The sequence below is a fragment of the Panulirus ornatus genome, chromosome 17 (genome assembly GCF_036320965.1).
Source record: "Panulirus ornatus isolate Po-2019 chromosome 17, ASM3632096v1, whole genome shotgun sequence".
Classification (NCBI taxonomy): domain Eukaryota; kingdom Metazoa; phylum Arthropoda; class Malacostraca; order Decapoda; family Palinuridae; genus Panulirus; species Panulirus ornatus.
The window spans coordinates 36,432,564-36,456,737 of NC_092240.1; the positions used below are offsets into that span (position 1 = coordinate 36,432,564).

Sequence of the window (24,174 nt, forward strand, 5' to 3'; positions counted from 1 at the left end):
CTTAGCACCCTACAATGCCAGGAACTAGAAACCATAGATTTGTTGAAGTTTATCACGATCATATTTATAAATGATTGTGCAGAAGGAAGGGGGCAAGAGAACTTATGTGAAGAAAATACATGAGGTATAAGTTGGTGCATAGCACTTGTAAGGAGAAGGCAGAACTAGCTTTGAAGTCCATTTTAATGATACAGAAAGTAAGACCAGCAATCTTAACATAGAGAGTGTAAAGTGGTTCTGGGCACTACTTTGAAAGAATGAGTGAAGATAGGATGACTAACTGGGTATGTATGTTGGCTGTGGTGGGAGTAGTAAAAATGGGAACCAAGGAGGAAGTGGAAGGACAAGGTGAAAGATGGTTCGTGGCCTGAATATGCAAGAAGGTAGTAGTTGGTAGGCAGCCAATGACTGGTAAGTATATTGCCAGTACTACCCACCTGGGTAGCAGGAGGATTAATGATAGCTGCATAGTGAGCCAGCACTCCATTGGTTATCAAGGTGCACTGCTGGAAATCTGTCCACAAACATAAAAAATCTCTCTCCCTGTCACAAACAACACTTGACAACACAACTAACTCAGTTCATTCTTCATAACTCTAGATTTCCTGTGGTGAGTACTATGTGCCAGCCCTGCCTTTTGGCAAAATGGTAGGATCAATAGATAGAAGTAGTAGGTAGGACTATTAAGTAGAAACATTAGGTAGAAGTAGTAGGTAGGACTGTTTAGTAGACACATTAGGTAGAAGCAGTAGGTAGGAAAATTAGGTCGAAGTAGTCAGTAGGAACAATGAGTAGGAGCCTCTGCAAACACTGTACTAGACTGGCATTCTGCCAGTGGTCTGTTAAGGGTGGGGCATTAAAAGCTAAGAAGCAGCACTGGAGTTCACTACTTATGGAGACTACCACCATGGCCACCCCCTTGGGGGAATTCCTGAAGGGAACAGGTGTCAGAGATATAGAAAGACATATATATGCATGAAGGTGTGAGGCATGCAAGAAATTGAGAAAGGTGGAGCAATCTGGTATACAGGGGACACACATGTTGTCACTGGGCTGGAGCAGGAGTCCTATAAAAGAGTTCTAGGTGTTACATAATAGTATACAAAATAAAGTAAAAAGCTGTATACAAGATGTTGAATGCTGTTCTTGTCAGAAGTAGTTATCTATAACAATTATTCAGAGAATGAAGAAAGCAAGATACAGTTATGATGAATGTCAGCATAGAAAGAAGTTTTGTCACTTACCTTAAGTCTCTCTTTGAGCAAAAAATGACTTGCTTCAGGTAAGGCACTCTGGAGCTCCTCAGATCACCTCTGGGAGAAGATGGAAGTTCAGGTGCCAGTTCACACAGCATTTGATAATAGCTGTAAGGAGTAAGAATTCTTTGATCAAAAACAGTAGTGAGTAAATTCATCAATAACATTATACCAAGATAATACATTGTACACTAAATGTGTAAAGAGTTAACTTACTCTGAAGTCTTAAAGGTCTCATGACATATAATGGCCTTAACGGAAACTTTGTTCAAGCAATATTCGAGCTCGTCTGGGCGGTAAGCTGGATTAATATTTACCTGGATAAAGAAAGAACATTCTTGAGTAAGAGAAATCTATTTGTAAAGAGAAAAGAAATATCTATCCATCAATTCATATTCATATATAATATTCATCATGGTCCACACCACCCAAATCCCCCTCCTCTTACCGTCCTATGCAATATAATTTCACTTTAATAACCATAATCTTTGAAAAACTGATCCATAACAGAATCAAGAAAAATATCCCACTCTCATCTACAAATTACATCTTTTGGCCCAATCATTCCACCACCTGTACCACACTCAACACAAACCTCACACAACCTGTCCTAGAAGGCTTCAACAGTCTCAACCTCCTCCTAAACAGACAGACACAAACAATACATTACATAATGTCCACCTACACATACTTACACATAAGAAAATTTTAACCCTCCACAACAGTGGCATAAAGTGGTTGGCTACCCTTAAAGCAGGCTGCCAAGCCACCCTCACGTGAAATGGCTTCACCTATGAAATCTTCAAGCTCTCTAGAGTGAAGTTCTTTCAACAAGCTTTCTCGATGACTTTCCATTAACTTCTACAGACCATTGTGTGTAGGTTGAGAAGAGGGTGGTGAAAATATTTAGCGTAAGAAAGAGAACTGTGTGATGAAATAACAGGATAGAATGAGTGTAGAATGGCCAAAGGTATGATTAAACGATGCTAAGGGAATGGGTGAGGAATGGGAGGTACTTAAGGAGGATGTGTTGGCATATGTAAGAGAAGTGTGTGGCATGCAGAAGGTGGGAGGTAGGCAGGTAAGAAAGAGTAGGAAGAGGTGGGATGACAGGATAAAGTTGCTAGTAAAAGAGAATATGGTGTACGGGCAGTATTCATAGGGAAGGAGCGCAAATCGTTGGGAGATGTACAAGAGAAAGTGGCAGGGGGTCAAGTGGAAAGTCCTGAGGTTGAAAAGAAAAATGGCAAATGAAAGTTGGAGCAAGCAATTATCAGTAAAGTTCAAGGAAAATAAGATGTTCTGCAAGGAGATTAACAGTGTGAGAAAAACAAAAGAACAAATTGGAACATCAATTTAGGGGCAAAGGGGAAAGTGGCAACAGGTAATGATGATGGAGTGGTAGACATGAGGTGTTTCGGTTGGAGAGGTATGTGAAGTAAGAAAGTCATGGGAAGTGGTTTAGTGCAGAGAGAAGAGGTGGTTGAAGCCTTAAATAAAATGAAATGTGGATAGTACTACTTTTGAATTTCTTTAGACAGGGGATGACTGTTACTGAATCATTAGTTAGGATTTTCAAGGTGTGTGTGGATCATGGTGAAGTGCCTGAGGATTAGCAACATGCCTGTACAGTGCAATTGTATAATGGCAAGGATTACAAAGGTGAATGCCCAAACTGAAGAGAAACAAGTTTGTTGAGTGTATCTGGTACATTGCAAGGATGGAGTAATTGTAATTCAATTAAAAGGTAATTAATTACAGAAATAATGTAAACATAATTGAAAATAAAATTAAAGCATTTCATTGCAATTGTAATCAATTGTGATCAAGTAAAAGTAATTCAATTGTAATTGTGAAAGGAAAGAAAACTGGTACAAGTAAACTTGCAAATACAAAGGTGGGCAAATGATACTTTTCAAATTACTGGCAGCAGCTGTACTGGTCAAAAATAATAATGGCAGTAATGGTTATTTATCTATAATATTTCTTTTTATCATACTTCTGTTGCTGTCTTCCACGTTAGTGAGGCAGCACAAGGAAATAGATGAAAGAATGGCCCAACCCACCCACATACACACCTATATACATAAACGCCCACACACGCACATATACATACATATACATTTCAACATATACATACACAGACATATACATATATACACATGTACATATTCATACATGCTGCCTTCATCCATTCCTGCCACTGCCCAGCCACACTTGAAATGGCACCCCTCTCCCCCTGCGTTTGCATGAGGTAGAGATAGGAAAAGACAACAAAGGCCACATTTGTTCACATTCAGTCTCTAGTCGTCATGTGTAGTGCAATGAAACCATAGCTCCCTTTCCACGTCCAGGCCCCATAAAACTTTCCATAATTTACCCCAGACTCTTCACAGGCCCTGGTCTTGTGCATCAAAGCAGCTAACACACTCACTCAGCTGCTCCCAAAACACTTGCCTTTCACGATCTTTCTTCTCATGACCAGGTGCATAGGCACCAATAATCACCTATCTCTCTCCATCCACTTTCAGTTTTACCCATATCAATCTAGAGTTTACTTTCTTACACTTTATCACATACTGCCACAACTGCTTGAGGAATAGTGCTACTCCTTCCTTTGCTCTTGTCCTCTCACCAACCCCTGACTTTACTCCCAAGACATTCCCAAACCACTCTTCCCCTTTACCCCTGAGCTTCGTTTCACTCAGAGCCAAAACATCCAGGTTCCTTTCCTTAAACATACTACCTGTCTCTCCTTTTGTCTCATCTCAGTTACATCCACACACAATTAGACATCCCAATCTGAGCCTTCAAGGAGGATGAGCACTCCCTGCATGATTCCTTCTGTTTCTCCTTTTAGAAAGTTAAAATACAAGGAGGGGAGGGTTTCTAGCCCCCCAACTCCCGTCTCCTTTGGTCACCTCCTATTACACGCGGGGAATGTGGGAAGTATTCTTTCTCCCCTATCCCCAAGGTAGTGGTATGATTTATGAAAAGTACAGCAGGTAGCAGTAGTGCTATTTGCTAGCAGTACTTTATTATTATCAACCACTTGAGTCTACCTTATTGATCCCTTGACCCAACCCAAACAAAAATACCACTCCTGGAATAACAAAAACAAAACACTATATGAACTCAAGAACCCTGTAGAAGTGAATAATGCAATTGATCTTCTGTTCCAGGGAGAGCAAAGTAAGAAAATCATGCCAGGGGAGACTTCCGCCTTAAAGTAGCTCATGATTGTCCTCGAACCTTTTCACGAGGCCATGGAAGTTGTGGAGAGGTAGAAGAACATCACCATATCTGCTATTGAACCATTGATTCAGGGACTTAACATCACTGGAGAATCTAATTCATAATCATAACACCCAACTGTAATATATTAAACAACTAGCTAAAGTCCTATTGGACTCTGTGAAGAAAAGACTGGATTCATACATGGAAATGAGAGATGTTCAAGAGGCAGCTTTTTTGTATCCTAGGTTTAAACAAGACTGACTTCCATGACACAAGCAAAAGGACCAAGTGCTCGTATATGTCAAGGAAATGCTTGAAGAATTGGAGGTAGTTCAGGAGGGGTCAACATTAACTATGGACAAAGAAAGAAATAAGGATGATCTAGCAGAAGGATTACCTGAATCAAAAAGACCCAGACTTTTCTCCTTCATACCATAATGTTCAACAAAATTCCAAAATCAACAGGGATCAGAGGGAAGCACAGCATCAGTGAGTCTTTTGTTGATGCAATATGTAGAGGAAGGGACTCTTGCCATTTTCAAGTGATTCATTGATTTACTGAAAAGAAGTGTCCAAAAATTTGCATTCAATGAAGAAACTTGCAAGAGAGGTGATTCGGTGTACTGCTACATCTGCTTCATCAGAATGAGTTTTCCACACTCCCAAAAAATTTTTCACTCTTAACAGAGCTCAACATAGTATCACTTCTTTCTGTTCAATGTTACTGATACAGTGCAATAGCAAACTGTTTGAAAAACATCCAGTTTTTAGTTACCATCTGCAACTTATATCAAAATGAAATAATTTTGTCTTCAAAATAGATTGTGACACTTGTCTACAAAGAAAGAATAGCCTTACAATGCAAAATCAGTGTTTATTTTAACTAGAATTATTTTTTTCTAAATCTGGGAAATTGTAATTACAATTGTAATTATACTGCATTTTGTTTTGTGGTAATTGTAATTACAATATAATTGCTATTCCCAATCTTTTATTTCTAACTATACTTTGTAGCAGTCTCCTGCGTTAGGAAGGTAGCGCAAGGAAACAGACGAAAGAATGGCCTAACCGACCCACATACACATGTATATACATACACGTCCACACACACTAACATCCCTATACATTTCAACGTATCCATATATATACATACACAGACATAAACATATATACACATGTTCATATTCATACATGCTGCCTTCAACTATTCCTGCCACCACCCTGCCACACAGGAAATGGCACCCCCCTCCCCCTGCGGGCGTGCAAGGTAGCACAAGGAAAAGACAACAAAGGCCACATTAGTTCACACTCAGTCTCTAGCTCTCATGTGTAATGCATCAAAACCATACCTCCCTTTCCACATCCAGGCCCCATAAAATTTTCCATGGTTTACCCCAGACACTTCACATGCCCTGGTTCAATCCAATAACAGCACGTTGACCCCAGTATACCACATCGTTCCAATTCACTCTATTCCTTGCACGCCTTTCATTCTCCTGTATGTTCAGGCCCCAATCGCTCAATATCTTTTTCCCTCCATCCTTTGACCTCCAATTTGGTCTTCCAATTCTCCTTTTTCCCTCCACCTCTACCATATATATCCTCTTTGTCAATCTTTCCTCACTCATTCTCTCCATGTGACCAAACCATTTCAATACAATTAAATGTATTTGTAATTATAACTGTAATAAAAAAAAGGAGAATATATGTAATTGTAAGCGTGTGTTGAAGCAGTTTCGATGTATGGAGAGAATGAGTGAGGAGAAATTGACAAAGAGGATACATGTGTCAGAGGCATGTGCAAAAGATGCATGTGGCTTGAGAAAGATGGGAGGTGGGCAGATTAGATAGGGTGGGGTCAAGAAGTAAAGTTGCTAGTGAAAGACGAAAGAGAGGTGTTTGGAGGATAATTACAAGGAAGGAGTGCAAATGACTGGGAGATATATAAAAGAAAGCAGCAAGAGGTCAACAAGAAGATGCAAGGGTTGAAAAAGAGGGCAAATGAGACTTGGGGTGAAAGATTATCATTAAATTTTAGGAAGAATAAAAAGATGTTTTGGAAGGAGGTAAATATCGTGCGTAAGACTAGAGAACAAATGGGAATATAGGTGAAGGGACAAGGAGGGAAGTAATAACAGGAAGTGATGAAGTGAGAAGGAGATGAAGTGAGTATTTTGAAGGTTTGTTAAATGTGTTTGATGATAAAGTGGCACATATAGGGTGTTTTGGTCGGGGTAGTGTGTGAAGTGGAAGGGTCAGGAAGAATGGTTTGGTTAAGAGAGAAGAGGTAGTGAAAGCTTTCAGGAAGATGAAATCTGGCAAGGCAGAGGGTTTGGATGGTATTTCAGTAGAATTTATTAAGAAAGGGGGTGACTATGTTGTTGCTTGGTTGGTAAGGATATTCAAAGTATGTATGGATCAGGGCGAAGTGCCTGAGGATTGGCAGAATACATGCACAGTGCCATTGTACAAAGGGAAAGGGGATAACGGTGAGTGTTCAAACTACAGAGGCATAAGTTTGTTAAGTATTCTTGGGAAATTGTATGGGAGGATACTGATTGAGAGGGTGAAGGTGTGTACAGAGTGTCAGATAGGGGAGGAGCAGTGTGGTTTCAGAAGTGGTAGAGGACAAGTGTATCAGGTGTTTGCTCTGAAGAATGTGTGTGACAAATAATCAGAAAAACAGATGGATTTGTATGTAGCATTTCAGGATGTGGAGAAGGCATATGAGAGGGTTGATAGAAATGCTTTGTGGAAGGGCTTAAGAGTATATGGTGGGGGAGGAAAGCTACTAGAAGCAGTGAAAAGATTTTATCAAGGATATAAGGCATGTGTACGAGTAGGAAGAGAGAAGAGTGATTGGTTCCCAGTGAAGGTCAGTCTGCAGCAGGGGTGTGTGATGTCCCCATGGTTATTTAATTTGTTTATGGATGGGGTGGTTAGAGAGTTAAGAGCTACAGTTTTGGAGAGAGGGACAAGTATGCAGTATGTTGGGTATGAGAGGGTCTGGGAAGTGAGAAGTTTATTGGGATGTAAGTTTATATGGAGAATAATTGGAAGTGAAGCGTTTTAGATATCTGGGAGAGGAAGTAACAGTCAATGGAACCATGGAAGTGGAGGTGAGTCACAGGGTGGGGGAGGTGCAAAAGGTTCTGGGAGCGTTGACGAATGTGTGCAAGGCGAGAACATTATCTCGTAGAGCAAGAATGGGCATGTTCAAAGGAATAATAGTTCCAACAATTCTATATGGCTATGAGGCATGGGCTATTGTACAGAGGAGGGTGGATGTGCTGGACATGAGATGTTTGAGGACAATATGTGGTGTAAGGTGATTTCATTCAGTAATGAAAGGGTAAGAGAGATGTGTGGAAATATAGAGCGTGGTTGAGAGAGCAGAAGAGGGTGTTGAAGTGGTTTGGACGTACAGAGAGAACAAGTGAGGAGCGACTGACAAAGAGGATACACATGTCAAAGGTTGAGAGAACAAGGAGAAGCGGGAGGCCAAATTGGAGGTGGAAGGATGGCATGAAAAGATTTCGAGTGATCAGAGCCTGAACATACAGAAGGGTGAGAAGAATGGAAAGAATAAGAGTGAATTGGAATGATGTGGTATATTGGGGTAAATCATAGAAAGGGCTGTTGGGCCTGGATGTGGATACGAAGCTGTGGTTTCGCACATTATGCATGACAGCTAGAGATATTTTGAACGAATGTGGGCTTTCTGTCTGTTGTCATGGCGCGACCTCAGCGAAGTAGGGGGTAGCAATGCTGTTTCCTGTGTGGAGGGGTAGTGCCAGGAATGGATGAAGGCAAGCATGAAAATGTACATGTGTGTATATATATATATATATATATATATATATATATATATATACTTAGAAAAGCAAATGGATTTGTATGTAGCATTTATGGACCTGGAGAAGGCATATGATGGAGTTGATAGAGATGCTCTGTGGAAGGTATTAAGAATATATGGTGTGGGAGGCAAGTTGTTAGGAGTAGTGAAAAGTTTTTATCGAGGATGTAAGGCATGTGTACGTGTAGGAAGAGGGGAAAGTGATTGGTTCTCAGTGAATGTAGGTTTGCGGCAGGGGTGTGTGATGTCTCCATGGTTGTTTAATTTGTTTATGGATGGGGTTGTTAGGGAGGTGAATGCAAGAGTTTTGGAAAGAGGGGCAAGTATGAAGTCTGTCGGGGATGAGAGAGCTTGGGAAGTGAGTCAGTCGTTGTTCGCTGATGATACAGCGCTGGTGGCTGATTCATGTGAGAAACTGCAGAAGCTGGTGACTGACTGGTAAAGTGTGTGAAAGAAGAAAATTAAGAGTAAATGTGAATAAGAGCAAGGTAATTAGGTACAGTAGGGTTGATGGTCAAGTCAATTGGGAGGTAAGTTTGAATGGAGAAAAACTCGAGGAAGTAGTGTTTTAGATACCTGGGAGTGGATCTGGCAGCGGATGGAACCATGGAAGCGGAAGTGGATCATAGGGTGGGGGAGGGGGCGAAAATTCTGGGAGCCTTGAAGAATGTGTGGAAGTCGAGAACATTATCTCGGAAAGCAAAAATGGGTATGTTTGAAGGAATAGTGGTTCCAACAATGTTGTATGGTTGCGAGGCGTGGGCTATGGATAGAGTTATGCGCAGGAGGATGGATGTGCTGGAAATGAGATGTTTGAGGACAATGTGTGGTGTGAGGTGGTTTGATCGAGTAAGTAACGTAAGGGTAAGAGAGATGTGTGGAAATAAAAAGAGCGTGGTTGAGAGAGCAGAAGAGGGTGTTTTGAAGTGGTTTGGGCACATGGAGAGGATGAGTGAGGAAAGATTGACCAAGAGGATATATGTGTCGGAGGTGGAGGGAGCAAGGAGAAGAGGGAGACCAAATTGGAGATGGAAAGATGGAGTGAAAAAGATTTTGTGTGATCGGGGCCTGAACATGCAGGAGTGTGAAAGGAGGGCAAGGAATAGAGTGAATTGGAGCGATGTGGTATACCGGGGTTGACGTGCTGTCAGTGGATTGAATCAAGGCATGTGAAGCGTCTGGGGTAAACCATGGAAAGCTGTGTAGGTATGTATATTTGCGTGTGTGGACGTATGTATATACATGTGTATGGGGGTGGGTTGGGCCATTTCTTTCATCTGTTTCCTTGCGCTACCTCGCAAACGCGGGAGACAGCGACAAAGTATAAAAAGAAAAAAAAAAAATATATATTTATTTATTCATTTATTATATATTTATATTTTTTTTTCAATGTATACATATGTATACATACACAGACATATAAATATATACACATGTACATATTCATGCTAGATGAGAGAGTGGCAGATATGGGGTGTTTTGGTTGAGGTGGTGTGTGAAGTGAGAGGGTTAGGGAAAATGATTTGGTAAACAGAGAAGAGGTAGTAAAAGCTTTGTGGAAGATGAAAGCCGGCCAGGCATTGGGTTTGGATGGTTTTGCAGTGGAATTTAATAAAAAAGGGGGTGACTGTGTTGTTAACTGGTTGGTAAGGATATTTAATGTATGTATGACTCATGGTGAGGTGCCTCACAATTGGCAGAATGCATGTATAATGCCAATGTACAAAGGCAAAGAGGATAAAGAGAGTGCTCAAATTACAGAGGTATAACTTTGTTGAGTATTCTTGGGAAATTATATGGGAGGGTATTGATTGAGAGGGTGAAAGCATGTACAGAGCATCAGATTCGGGAAGAGCAGTGTGCTATCAGAAGTGGTAGAGGATGTGTGGATCAGGTGTTTGATTTGAAGAATGTATGTGACAAATACTTAGAAAAGCATATGGATTTGTATGTTGCATTTATGGATCTGGAGAAGGCAAATGATAGAGTTGACAGAGATGCTCTGGGGGAGGTATTTAGAATATATGGTGTGGGAGGCAAGTTGCTAGAAGCAGAGGAAAGTGATTGGTTCTCAGTGAGTGTAGGTTTGTGGCAGGGGTGTGTGATGTCTCCATGGTTGTTTAATTTGTTTATGGATGGGGTTGTTAGGGAGGTGAATGCAAGAGTTTTGGAAAGAGGGGCAAGTATGCAGTCTGTTGAGGCTGAGAGAGCTTGGGGAGTGAGTCAGTTGTTGTACGCTGATGATACAGCGCTGGTGGCTGATTTGGGTGAGAAACTGCAGAAGCTAGTGACTGAGTTTGGTAAAGTGTGTGAAAGAAGAAAGTTGAGAGTAAATGTGAATAAGAGTAAGGTTATTAGGTACAGTAGGGTTGAGGGTCAAGTAAATTGGGAGGTAAGTTTAAACGGAGACAAACTGGAGGAAGTGAAGTGTTTTAGATATCTGGGAGTTGATTTGGCAGCGGATGGAACCATGGAAGCAGAAGTGAATTATAGGGTAGGGGAGGGGGCGAAAATTCTGGGAGCCTTGAAGAATGTGTGGAAGTCGAGAACGTTATCTCGGAAAGCAAAAATGGGTATGTTTGAAGGAATAGTGGTTCCAACGATGTTGTATGGTTGCGAGGCGTGGGCTATGGATAGAGTTGTGCGCAGGAGGGTGGATGTGCTGGAAATGAGATGTTTGAGGACAATATGCGGTGTGAGGTGGTTTGATCGAGTAAGTAATAATAGGGTAAGAGAGATGTGTGGTAATAAAAAGAGTGTGGTTGAGAGAGCAGAAGAGCATGTTTTGAAATGGTTTGGTCACATGGAGAGAATGAGTGAGGAAAGATTGACCAAGAGGATATATGTGTCAGAGGTGGAGGGAACGAGGAGAAGTGGGAGACCAAATTGGAGGTGGAAAGATGGAGTGAAAAAGATTTTGAGTGATCGGGGCCTGAACATGCAGGAGGGTGAAAGGCGTGCAAGGAATAGAGTGAATTGGAACGATGTGTTATACCGGGGTCAACGTGCTGTCAATGGATTGAACCAGGGCATTTGAAGCGCCTGGGGTAAACCATGGAAAGTTCTGTGGAGCCTTGATAAGGAAAGGGAGCTGTGGTTTCGGTGCATTATTACATGACAGCTAGAGACTGAGTGTGAACGAATGGGGCCTTTGATGTCTTTTCCTTGCACTACCTCGCACACATGAGGGGGGAGGGTGTTGTTATTCCATGTGTGGCGGGGTGGCGATGGGAATGAATAAAGGCAGACAGCATGAATTATGTACATAGGTATATACATATATGTCTGTGTGTGTATATATATGTATACATTGAGATGTATAGGTATGTATATGTGCTGTGTGTGGACGTGTATGTATATACATATGTATGTGGGTGGGTTGGGCCATTTCTTTCGTCTGTTCCCTTGCGCTACCTCGCTAACGCAGGATACAGCGACAAAGCAAAATAAAAAAATAATTGAAAGAAAATATATATCATTTTATCTATATAATATACTTTGTCGCTGTCTCCCGTGTTAGCGAGGTAGCATAAGGAAACAGACGAAAAAATGGCCCAACCCATCCACATACACATGTATATACATACACGTCCACACACGCACATATACATACCTATACATTTCAATGTATACATATGTATACATACACAGACATATAAATATATACACATGTACATACTCATACATGCAGCCTTCATCCATTCCCACCACCACCTCACCACACATGTAAATGATATCCTCCCTCCCAGCATGTGTGTGAGGTAGCGCTAGGAAGAGACAACACAGGTTACATTTGTTTACACTCAGTCTCTAGCTGTCATGTGTAATGCACCGAAACCACATCTCCCTTTCCACATTCAGGCCCCACAAAATTTTCCATGCTTTACCCCAGACGCTTCACATGCCCTGGTTCAGTCCATTGACAGCAGGTTGACCCCAATATACCACATCGTTCCAATTCACTGTATTTCTTGTACGCCTTTCACCCTCCCGCATGTTCAGGCCCTGGTCGCTCAAAATCTATCACTCCATCCTTCTACCTCCAATTTGGTCTCCCACTTCTCCATGTTCCCTCCACCTCTGACACATATCCTCTTTGTCAATCTTTCCTCACTCATTCTCTCCATGTGACCAAACTATTTCAATACAACTTCTGCTCTCTCAACCATACTCTTTTTATTACCACACATCTATCTTACCCTTTCATTACTTACTCGATCAAACCAACTCACACCACATATTGTCCTCAAACATCTCATTTCCAATACATCCACCCTCCTGCGCACAACCCTATCTATAGCCCATGCTTCGCAGCCATACAACATTGTTGGAACCACTATTCCTTCAAATATACCCATTTTTGCTTTCCGAGATATTGTTCTCCACTTCCACACATTTTTCAACGCTCCCAGAACTTTCACGTCCTCCCCCACCCTGTGACTCACTTCCGCTACCATGGTTCCATCCGCTGCCAAATCCACTCCCAGATATCTAAAACACTTCACTTCCTCCAGTTTTTCTCCATTCAAACTTACCTCCCAGTTGACTTTTTCCTCAACCCTACTGTGCCTTATAACCTTGCTCTTATTCATATTCATTCTAAGCTTTCTTCTTTCACACACTTTACCAAACTCAGTCACCAGCTTCTGCAGTTTCTCACCCGAATCAGCCATAAGTGCTGTATCATCAGCTAACAACAACTGACTCACTTCCCAAGCCCTCTCATCCAAACAGACTGCATACTTGCCCCTCTCTCCATAACTCTTGCATTCACTTCCCTAACAACCCCATCCATAAACAAATTAAAAAACCAAGGAGACATCACACACCCCTTCCGCAAACGAACATCCACTGAGAACCAATCACTTTCCTTTCTTCCTACTCGTACATATGCCTTAAATTCTCGATAAAACTTTTCACTGCTTCTAGCAACTTGCCTCCCACACCAAATACTCTTAATACCTTCCACAGATCATCTCTATCAACTCTATCATATGCCTTCTCCAGATCCATAAATGCTACATACAAATCCATTTGCTTTTCTAAGTATTTCTCACATACATTTTTCAAAGCAAACACCTGATCCACACATCCTCTACCACTTCTGAAACCAGACTGCTCCTCCCCAGTCTGATGCTCTGAACATGCCTTCATCCTCTGAATCAATACTCTCCCATATAATTTCCTAGGAATACTCAACAAACTTATAAGAGATGGAGTGAGTATTTTGAAGGTTTGCTGAATGTTTGTGATTATAAGAGTGGCAGATATAGGGTGTTTTGGTAGAGGTGGTGTGCGAAGTGAGAGGGTCAGGGAGAATAATTTGGTAAACAGAGATGTAGTAAAAGCTTTATGGAAGATGAAAGCCGGCAAGGCAGCGGGTTTGGATGGTACTGCTGTGGAATTTATCAAATATGGGGGTGAATGTGTTCTCAACTGGTTGGCGAGGATATTCAATGTATGTATGGATCATGGTGAAGTGCCTGAGGATTGGCAGAATGCATGCATAGTGCCACTGTACAAAGGCAAAGGTGGGTGTTCAATTTACGGAGGTATTAGTTTGTTGAGTATTTCTGGGAAATTATATGGGAGGGTATTGATTGAGAGGGTGAAGGCATGTACAGAGCATCAGATTGGGGGTACAGAGCATCAGATTGGGGAAGTAGTAAAGGATATGTGGATCAGGTGTATTATTTGAAGAATGCATGTGAGAAATACTTAGAAAAACATATGGATTTATATGTAGCATTTATGAACCTGGAGAAGGCATATGAAAAGAGTTGATGGGGATGCTTTGTGAAAGGTATTAAGAGTATATGGTATAGGAGGTAATTTGCTAGAAGCAGTGAAAAGTTTTTATCGAGGATGTAAGGCATGTGTGCAAGGAGAAAGAGAGGTAAGTGACTGGTCCCCAGTGAATGTCAGTTTGCAGCGGGGGTGTGTGATGTCTCCATGGTTGTTTACTTTGTTTATGGATGGGGTTCTTAGGGACGTGACTACAAGAGTTTTGGAGAGAGGGGCAAGTATGCAGTTGTCAGTCGATGAGAGGTACTTGAGAAGTGAGTCACTTGTTGTTCGCTGATGATACAGCGGTGGTGGCTGATTCGGGTGAGAAACTAAAGAAGTTGGTGACTGAGTTTGATCAAGTGTGTGAAAGAAGCAAGCTGAGAGTAAATGTGAATAAGAGCAAGGTTATTAGGTTCAGTAGGGTTGAGGGGCAAGTCAACTGGGAAGTAAGTTTGAATGGAGAAAAACTGGAGGAAGTGAAGTATTTCAGATACCTGGGAGTGGATTTGGCAGCAGATGGAACCACGGATGTGGAACCGAGTCACAGGGTGGGGGAGGGGGTGAAGGTTCTAGGAGTGTTGAAGAATGTGTGAAAGGCGAGAATGCTATCTCAGAGAGCAAAAAATGGGTACGTTTGAAGGAACAGTGGTTCCAACAATGTTACATTCTCGTGAGGTATGGGCTATAGAGAGGGTTGTGCGATGGAGGGTGGATGTGCTGGAAATGAGATGTTTGAATACAATAAGTGGCGAGGGGTGGTTTGATCGAGTAAGTAATGAAAGGGTAAGAGAGAAGTGTGGTAATAAAAAGAGTATGGTTGAGAGAGCAGAAGAGTGTGTATTGAAATGATTTGGTCACATGGACAGAATGAGAAAAGAAAGATTGACAAAGAGGATATATGTGTCAGAGGTGGGGGAACGAGGAGAAGTGAGAGACCAAACTGGAGATGGAAGGATGGAATGAAAAAGATTTTGAGCGATCGAGGCCTGAACATGCAGGTGGGTGAAAGGTGTGCAAGGGATAGAGTGAACTGGATCAATGTGGTATACCGGGGTTGACGTGCTGTCAATGGATTGAACCAGGGCATGTGAAGCTTCTGCGGTAAACCATGGAAAGTTTTGTGAGGCCTGGATCTGGAGAGGGAGGTGTGGTTTCGGTGCATTGCACATGACAGCTAGAGACTGAGTATCGACGAATGTGGCCTTTGTTGTCTTTTCCTAGCGCTACTTCGTGCGCACGTGTGTGTGTGTGTGGGGGGGGGGGGGGGGTTAGGAGGAGGAGGAGGAGGAGGAGGAGGAGGAGGAGGGAGGGAGGCGGCGAGAATGAATGAAGGCAGCATGTATGAATATGTACATGTGTATATATGTATGTCTGTGTATGTATATGTATGTATATCTTGAAATGTATAGGTATGTATGTGTGCGTGTGAGCGTTTATGTATATACATGTGTATGTGGGGGTTAATAAAATCTATATGTGTGTGTATGGGCAATTATGTATATACATGTGTATATGTGTGGGTGGGCCATTCTTTGTCTGCTTCCTGGCACTACCATGGTGATGCGGGAAATGGCAATCAAGTATAACAAATAGATAAATAGATAACTAAATCGTAATTTAATTTCTAAAGCATAATTGTTCCAACCCTGATACGTTGTTTGGGAGAGTAGTGATTAAGAGGGTGAAGGCATGTACAGAGCATCAGATTGGGGAGGAATAAAGTGGTTTCAGGAGTGGTACACGATGTATGGATCGACATATCTCTTTCCTTTAAAAAATGTGAGAAATACTTAGAAAACTGAAGGATCTGCATGTGACATTTATGGATTTGGAGGATGCAAAATAGGGCTGACAGAGATGCCTTGTGTAAGGTCCCAAGTCCTAAGAATACGTAATGTGGGAGGAAAGCTATCAGTAGTGTGAAGTTTTTATCAAGATTGTAAATAATAATAAGAAGAAATGAGAGTGAGTGAGTGAAGACCCCTGCGGTAGGGGTGTGTGTCACCATGAATGTTTTATATATTTGTGGATAGGGTGGTGACGCAGGTAAATTCAAGGGTATTGGAGAGAAGTCAAGTATACTGTCTGTGGGGGTGAGAGGGCCTGGAAGGTGAGTCATTTGTGGTTTGCTGATGACACAGCGCTAACTAGTGGCAGATTCAAGAAACTGCAGAAGTTGAAGAGTGAGTCTGGAGGACTGTGTCAAAAGGTTGAGAGTAAATGCAAATAAAAACAAGGTCATCAGGTTTAGCAGGGCAAAGGGACAGGATAGTTGGGGCGTGAGTTTGAATGGAAAAAATTGAGAATGTGAAGTTTTTGATACTTGGGAGTAGACATGGCAGAGAATGGAACCATGAAAGCAGAAGCAAGTCATTGGATGGATGACAGTTTGAAGATTCTTGGAGCACTGTGGAATGGGTGGAAGGAGAACTTGCTATCTATGAGGGTGAAAATAGGTATGTCTGTGGGTACAGCAGTCCTAACAATTACGTTTGGACGTAAGACATGGGCAATAAATAGATCAGGATGTGCAGAGGAGGGTGTAAGTGCTGGAAATGAAGTTTTTGAGAACAATATGAGGTAAGGTGGTTTAATCGAGTAAGTAATTAAAGTTTAAAAGAAAGGCATCATTATAAGGGGAATGTCGATGACAGTGCTAAAGAGGGTGTGCTATCCTGCAATGGTTGGTTATATGGAGAGAATGGGTGAGGAGACATTGACAAGTAGGATATATGTGTCAGCAGTGGAGGAGAGACCAAATTGGAGATGGAAAAAGGATTCTGAGTGATCGGGGCCTGAAGATACAGTGCCACATTAGGCATGTATCACAATAGCTTTCAAGTATATGGATTAGTCACCTCACCTCATGAAGCCCAAATGAAGCACAGAAGCTAACAGAGAAGGTTCAGAGAAGCGCAAAAAAAAGATGCTATCAGAATCAAAAGAGATAAGTTAGACAGCTTTTGATTCAATGTCAAGTAAGGATGCACAGCTAGAATCACCCCAGTTGAAAGGGCAGTAGTATTCCACAAAAGGATGGATCAATCCTTTGTATATAAGAGAAATGTTTTTAGAGGAAAAGAAATTTCGACATCAAACAGAACTTAGAGTTTCTTTGAGGCAGACTTACCTACTTCCATAATGTAGGATCCCAAGATAATGATGATAATACAATAATACAACATATGTTCACGGAGTGTGAGGCGTGCAAGGAACAGAGTGAATTGGATCAATGTGGTATACCGGGCTTGACATCCTGTCAATGGACTGAACCAGGACACATGAAGCATCTGGAGTAAACCATGGAAAGGTCTGTGAGGCTTGGATGTGGATAGGGAGCGGTGGTTTTGCTGTATTACACATAACAGCGAGAGAATGAGTGTGAACGAATGTGGCCTTTTTTGTCTGTTTTCCTGGCGCTACCTCACTGAAGTGGGGGGGGGGGGGGGTAGCGATGCTGCTTCCTGTGGGGTAAGGTAGCGACGGAAATGGATGACGGGGAGCAAGTATGAATATGTGCATGTGTATATATGTATACGTCTGTGTATGTATTGTATTTTATATGTTATTATGCTTTGTCGCTGTCTCCCACATTACCAAGGTAGCGCAAGGAAACAGATGAGAGAATGGCCCAACCCACTCACTTTACACGTCCACACACGCACATGTACATACCAATACATTACAACGTATACACACACACACACACACACACACATATATATATATATATATATATATATATATATATATATATATTGTTACGAAGACGTGTGTGTTTGTATCTATTTCTTATCAGGGCGAGGAGTGATGCTTGACGCTGGCTCGGAGTTTCTGTCCACCCAGCATTTTACGAGAGTGTAACTACGCCGAGACTCTGGGACCCTCCAACCAATGAGAACTTCTCCTATATTTCTATAGCCAATCGAAATGTAAGGTTTATAGCAGCAAGGGCGAACGCTTGTCTTCTGGTACCCACAACACCCGCTGAGACTTGATTCCTTTCTCTGAAGCCCAGCGAGGTGGGTGGTGTCCCCTGCTGTTGCCTGTAAACCTGTAAGTCCTGCTGTGCTATAAAGCCGTTACTGCTATAACGAGTGGTGTGCTATAAGTGTTTACTGTGTTACATCAGATTTAGCTAAGTGTTTACTGTGTTACATTAGGTTTAGATAAGTGTAACGATGAAGTTAATTGTCTCACGTCAAGCGTAACTGTCACAAGAAAGAGGTCTCCTGGCTTGAAATCCAGTGTTAACGTAATGTTTCATGCTTGAGTTATGTCCCTATCTTTGTACACTTGAATTCTTTCATTATAAGTAGATTTAATGTAATGCTGGTCTTTAATTCAATCCCATAACTTTATTATTGTGTTATCCTGAGTTGTGCAACTTGACAAATCTATAACGTCCTTGCAAGACAAGGTCAGTAGTATTTGTAACATATGTTACTGGCGACCTGGCCTGAATAAGTATTGAGATCGTAACAATATATATATATATATATATATATATATATATATATATATATATATATATATATATATATATATATATATATTCCCTGGGGATAGGGGAGAAAGAATACTTCCCACGTATTCCCTGCGTGTCGTAGAAGGCGACTAAAAGGGGAGGGAGCGGGGGGCTGGAAATCCTCCCCTCTCAAGTTTTTTTTTAATTTTCCAAAAGAAGGAACAGAGAAGGAGGCCAGGTGAGGATATTCCCTCAAAGGTCCAGTCCTCTGTTCTTAACGTTAACTTGCTAACGCGGGAAATGGCGAATAGTATATATATATAAATATATATATATATATATATATATATATATATATATATATATATATATATATATATATATATATATATATATATATATACTATTCGCCATATATATATATATATATATATATATATATATATATATATATATATGGGTATGTTTGAAGGAATAGTGGTTCCAACAATGTTGTATGGTTGCGAGGCGTGGGCTATGGATAGAGTTGTGCGCAGGAGGGTGAATGTGCTGGAAATGAGATGTTTGAGGACAATGTGTGATGTGAGGTGGTTTGATCGAGTAAGTAATGTAAGGGTAAGAGAGATGTGTGGAAATAAAAAGAGCATGGTTTAGAGAGCAGAAGAGGGTGTTTTGAAATGGTTTGGGCACATGGAGAGAATGAGTGAGGAAAGATTGACCAAGAGGATATATGTGTCGGAGGTGGAGGGAACGAGGAGAAGTGGGAGACCAAATTGGAGGTGGAAAGATGGAGTGAAAAAGATTTTGTGTGATCGGAGCCTGAACATGCGGGAGGGTGAAAGGAGGGCAAGGAATAGAGTGAATTGGATCGATGTGGTATACCGGGGTTGACGTGCTGTCAGTGGATTGAATCAGGGCATGTGAAGCGTCTGGGGTAAACCATGGAAAGTTGTGTGGGGCCTGGATGTGGAAAGGGAGCTGTGGTTTCGGGCATTATTGCATGACAGCTAGAGACTGAGTGTGAACGAATGGGGCCTTTGTTGTCTTTTCCTAGTGCTACCTCGCACACATGAGGGGGGAGGGGGATGGTATTCCAAGTGGGGCGAGGTGGCGATGGGAATGAATAAAGGCAGACAGTGTGAATTGTGTGCATGGGTATATATGTATGTGTCTGTGTGTGTACATATATGTGTACATTGAGATGTATAGGTGTGTATATTTGCGTGTGTGGACGTGTATGTATATACATTGTGTTTGGGGGTGGGTTGGGCCATTTCTTTCGTCTGTCTCCTTGCGCTACCTCGCAAAGGCGGGAGACAGCGACAAAGCAAAATAAAAAAAAAAAGGGAAACAGACTAAAGAATGGCCACCCACATACACATGTATATACATACACGTCCACACACGCACATATATATATATATATATATATATATATATATATATATATATATATATATATATATATTGATTCCTGTCGCCACCCTGCTACACATGAAATTACACCCCCCTCCCCCCGCACGCGCACAAGGTGGCGCTAAGAAACGACAACATAGGCCACATTAGTTCACACACAGTCTCTAGCTGTCATGTATAATGCACCGAAACCACACCTCCCTTTCCACATCCAGGCAACACGAAACTATCCATGGTTTATCACACGCTTCACATGCCATGGTTCAATCCATTGACAGCAAGTCGACCCCGGTATACCACACCGTTCCAATTCACTCTATACTTTGCACACCTTTCACCCTACTGCATGTTTAAGCCTCGATCGCTCAAAATCTTTTTCACTCCATCCTTCCACCACCAATTTGGTCTCCCACTTCTCCTCGTTTCCCCCACCTCTGACACAACATCCTCTTTGTCAGTGTCTCCTCACTTATTCTCTCCATGTGACCAAACCATTTCAATACACCCTCTTCTGCTCTCTCAACCACACTCTTTTTATTACCACACATCTATCTTACCCTTTCATTACTTACTCGATCAAACCACCTCACACCACATATTGTCCTTAAACATCTCATTTCCAACACATCCACCCTCCTCCGCACAACCCTATCTATAGCCCATGCCTCGCAACCATATAAAATTGTTGGAATCACTATTCCTTCAAACATATCCACTTTTGCTTTACAAGATAATGTTCTCGCCTTCCACACATTTTTCAACGCTCCCAGAACTTTCGCCCCCTCCCCCACCCTGTGACTCACTTCCACTTCCATGGCTCCATCCGCTGCCAAATCCACTCCCAGATATCTAAAACACTTCACTTCCTCCAGTTTTTCTCCATTCAAACTTACCTCCCAATTGACTTGTCCCTCAACCTTACTGTACCTAATAACCTTGCTCTTATTCACATTCACTCTCAGCTTTCTTCTTTCACACACTTTACCAAACTCAGTCACAAGCTTCTCCAGTTTCTCACCCGAATCAGCCACCAGCGATGTATCATCAGCGAACAACAACTGATTCACATCCCAAGCTCTCTCATCCACAACAGATTGCACACTTGCGCCTCTCTCTAAAACTCTTGCATTCACTTCCCTAACAACTCCATCCATAAACAAATCAAACAACCATGGAGACATCACGCACCCCTGCCATAAACCGACATTCACTGGGAACCAATCACTTTCCTCTCATCCTACTCGTACACATGCTTTACATCCTCGATAAAAACTTTTCACTGCTTCTAACAACTTGCCTCCTACACCATACACTTTTATTACCTTCCACAAAGCATCTATATCAACTCTATCATATGTCTTCTTCAGATTCATAAATGCTACATACAAATCCATTTGTTTTTCTAAGTATTTCTCACGTACATTCTTCAAAGCAAACACTTGATCCACATATCCTCTACCACTTCTGAAACCACACTGCTCTTCCCTACTCTGATGCTCTGTACATGCCTTGACCTTCTCAATCAATACCCTCCCATACAATTTCCCAGGAACACTCAACAAACTTAGACCTCTGTAATTTCAGCACTCACCTTTATACCCCTTTATCTTTGTAAAATGGCACTATGCATGCATTCCGCCAATCTTCAGGCACTTTACCATGAGCCATACATGCACTGAATATACTCACCAACCAGTGAACATTACAGTCACCCCCTTTTTTAATAAATTCCACTTCAATACCATCCAAACCCACCACCTTGCCGGCTTTCATCTTCCGCAAAGCTTTCCTTACCTCTTCTCTGTTTACCAAACCATTCTCCCCAACCCTCTCACTTTGCACACCACCTCGACCAAAACACCTTATCTGCCACTCTATCATCTAACACATTCAAAAAACCCTCAAAATACTCACTCCATCTCCTTCTCACACCACCACTACTTGTTATCACCTCCCCGTTAGCTCCCTTCACCAATGTTCCCATTTGTTCTCTTGTCTTAGGCACTTTATTCACCTTCCAAAACATCTATTCATTCTTCCTAAAATTTAATGATACTCTCTCACCCCAACTCTCATTTGCCCTTTTTTCACCTCTTGCACCTTTCTCTTGACCTCCTGCCTCTTTTTTTTTTTTAATATATCTCCCACTCACTTGCATTATTTCCCTGCAAAACTCTTCCAAATGCCTCTCTCTTCTCTTTCACTAATATTCTTACTTCTTCATCCCACTACTCACTACCCTTTCTAATCTGCCCACCTCCCACGCTTCTCATGCCACAAGCATCTTTTGCGCAAGCCATCACTGCTTCCCTAAATTCATCCCATTCCTCCCCCACTCCCCTTACGTCCTTTGCTCTCACCTATTTCCATTCTGCACTCAGTCTCTCCTGGTTCTTCCTCACACAAGTCTCCTTCCCAAGTTCACTTATTTTCAACACTCTCTTCACCCCAACATCCTCTTTTCTGAAAACCTCCACAAACCTTCACTTCGCCTCCACAAGATAATGATCAGACATCCCTCCAATTGCACCTCTCAGCACATTAACATACAAAAGTCTCTCTTTCACGCACCTATCAATTTACACTTAATCCAATACCGCTCTCTGGCCATCTCTCCTACTTTCATATGTATACTTATGTATATCTCTTTTTAAACCAGGTATTCCCGATCACCAGTCCTTTTTCAGCCCATAAATCTACAAGCTCTTCACCATTTCCATTTACAACACTACTAAACACCCTATGTACACCAATTATTCCCTCAACTGCCACATTACTCACCTTTGCATTCAAATCACCCATCACTATAACCCGGTCTCGTGCATCAAAACTACTAACACACTCACTCAGCTGCTCCCAAAACACTTGCCTCACTTTCTTCTCATGCCCAGGTGAATATGCACCAATAATCACCCCTCTCTCTCCATCCACTTTCAGTTTTACGCATATCAATCTCAAGTTTACTTTCTTACACTCTATCACATACTCCCACCACTCCTGTTTCAGGAGTGCTAATCCTTCCTTTGCTCCTGTCCTCTCACCAACCCCTGACTTTACTCCCAAGACATTCCCAAACCACTCTTCCCCTTTACCCTTGAGCTTCGTTTCACTCAGAGCCAAAACATCCAGTTTCCTTTCCTCAAACATACTACCGATCTCACCTATTTTCTCATCTTGGTTATATCCACACACATCTAGACACCCAAATCTGAGCCTTCGAGGAGGATGAGCACTTCCCGTGTGATTCCTTCTTGTTTCCCCTTTTAGAAAGTTAAAATACAAGGAGGGGAGAGTTTCTAGCCCCCGCTCCCGTCCCCTTTAGTCGCCTTGTACGACACGTGGGGAATGTTGATAAGCACATGTACGTATATTCATTTATTTATCATACTTTGTCACTGTGTCCCGCATTAGCGAGGTAGTGCAAGGAAACCTATGAAGGAATGGCCCAACCCACCCACATACACATGTATATACATACATGTCCACACATGCACATATACATACCTATACATTTGAACGTATAAGTACACAGACATATACATATGTATATACCAGGGATGCCAGTGGCAAATGTCTCTAGGGCCGGAAAAATATTAGTAGGTGGAAAAAGAGGCAATATGTGCGCGAAGCGCACATCACGAGCGCGAAGTCCCATGCGGCCGGGGTCCAGGGCCCGCCTTAGGGCCCTGGAAGCTCTGGGGTTTTAGATGCTCTCTGATGCATTCTCAGCCTAATTTTGAACCATCTACAGTGTTTTTAAAACCTTTCATTTGACAAAAATATTTCATATTTTTGACCTATTATTAAAAACTTCAACTCGCCTAGTGTTTTCTCTTGGTCTGTTGTACATATTGTTTGTGCTGCTGGAATACTTTGGCCTTTAATTCGCTGGCTGCATCGTGGACACTTGACGTTGCCTTCCTTCTGTGGGTGATTTTCTTCTTCAATGGAGGCTGGTGTTGGCTGGTGGATGAACTAGTGCTGGGAGGTTCTGTTTGCTTTCTCTTGTGTCTTTCATACGCTGTTCTCATGTGATGTGCCACTGACTGGTCAACTGGTGAAGTAAACTTATCTTCTCTGTGATACCTTTGGATTGAAGACTCATTTGTTGCAAGGATATCAAACTTTACAGTTTGAGTAACATTGAATGTGTC

The 24,174-nt window shown here is 41.9% G+C and overlaps 1 protein-coding gene across 1 annotated transcript in view; it reads right to left on the bottom strand.

The window, feature by feature from the left end:
* LOC139754423 (medium-chain acyl-CoA ligase ACSF2, mitochondrial-like) overlaps positions 1-24,174 on the bottom strand; it is a 72,210-nt gene that overhangs the window by 14,044 nt on the left and 33,992 nt on the right. The window contains exons 4-5 of the mRNA XM_071671700.1: positions 1,473-1,573; positions 1,245-1,364 (exon numbers count right to left, since the gene is read on the bottom strand). Of these exons, the coding sequence (XP_071527801.1) occupies positions 1,245-1,364; positions 1,473-1,573 (221 nt within the window). The remainder of the gene's footprint in view (positions 1-1,244; positions 1,365-1,472; positions 1,574-24,174) is intronic.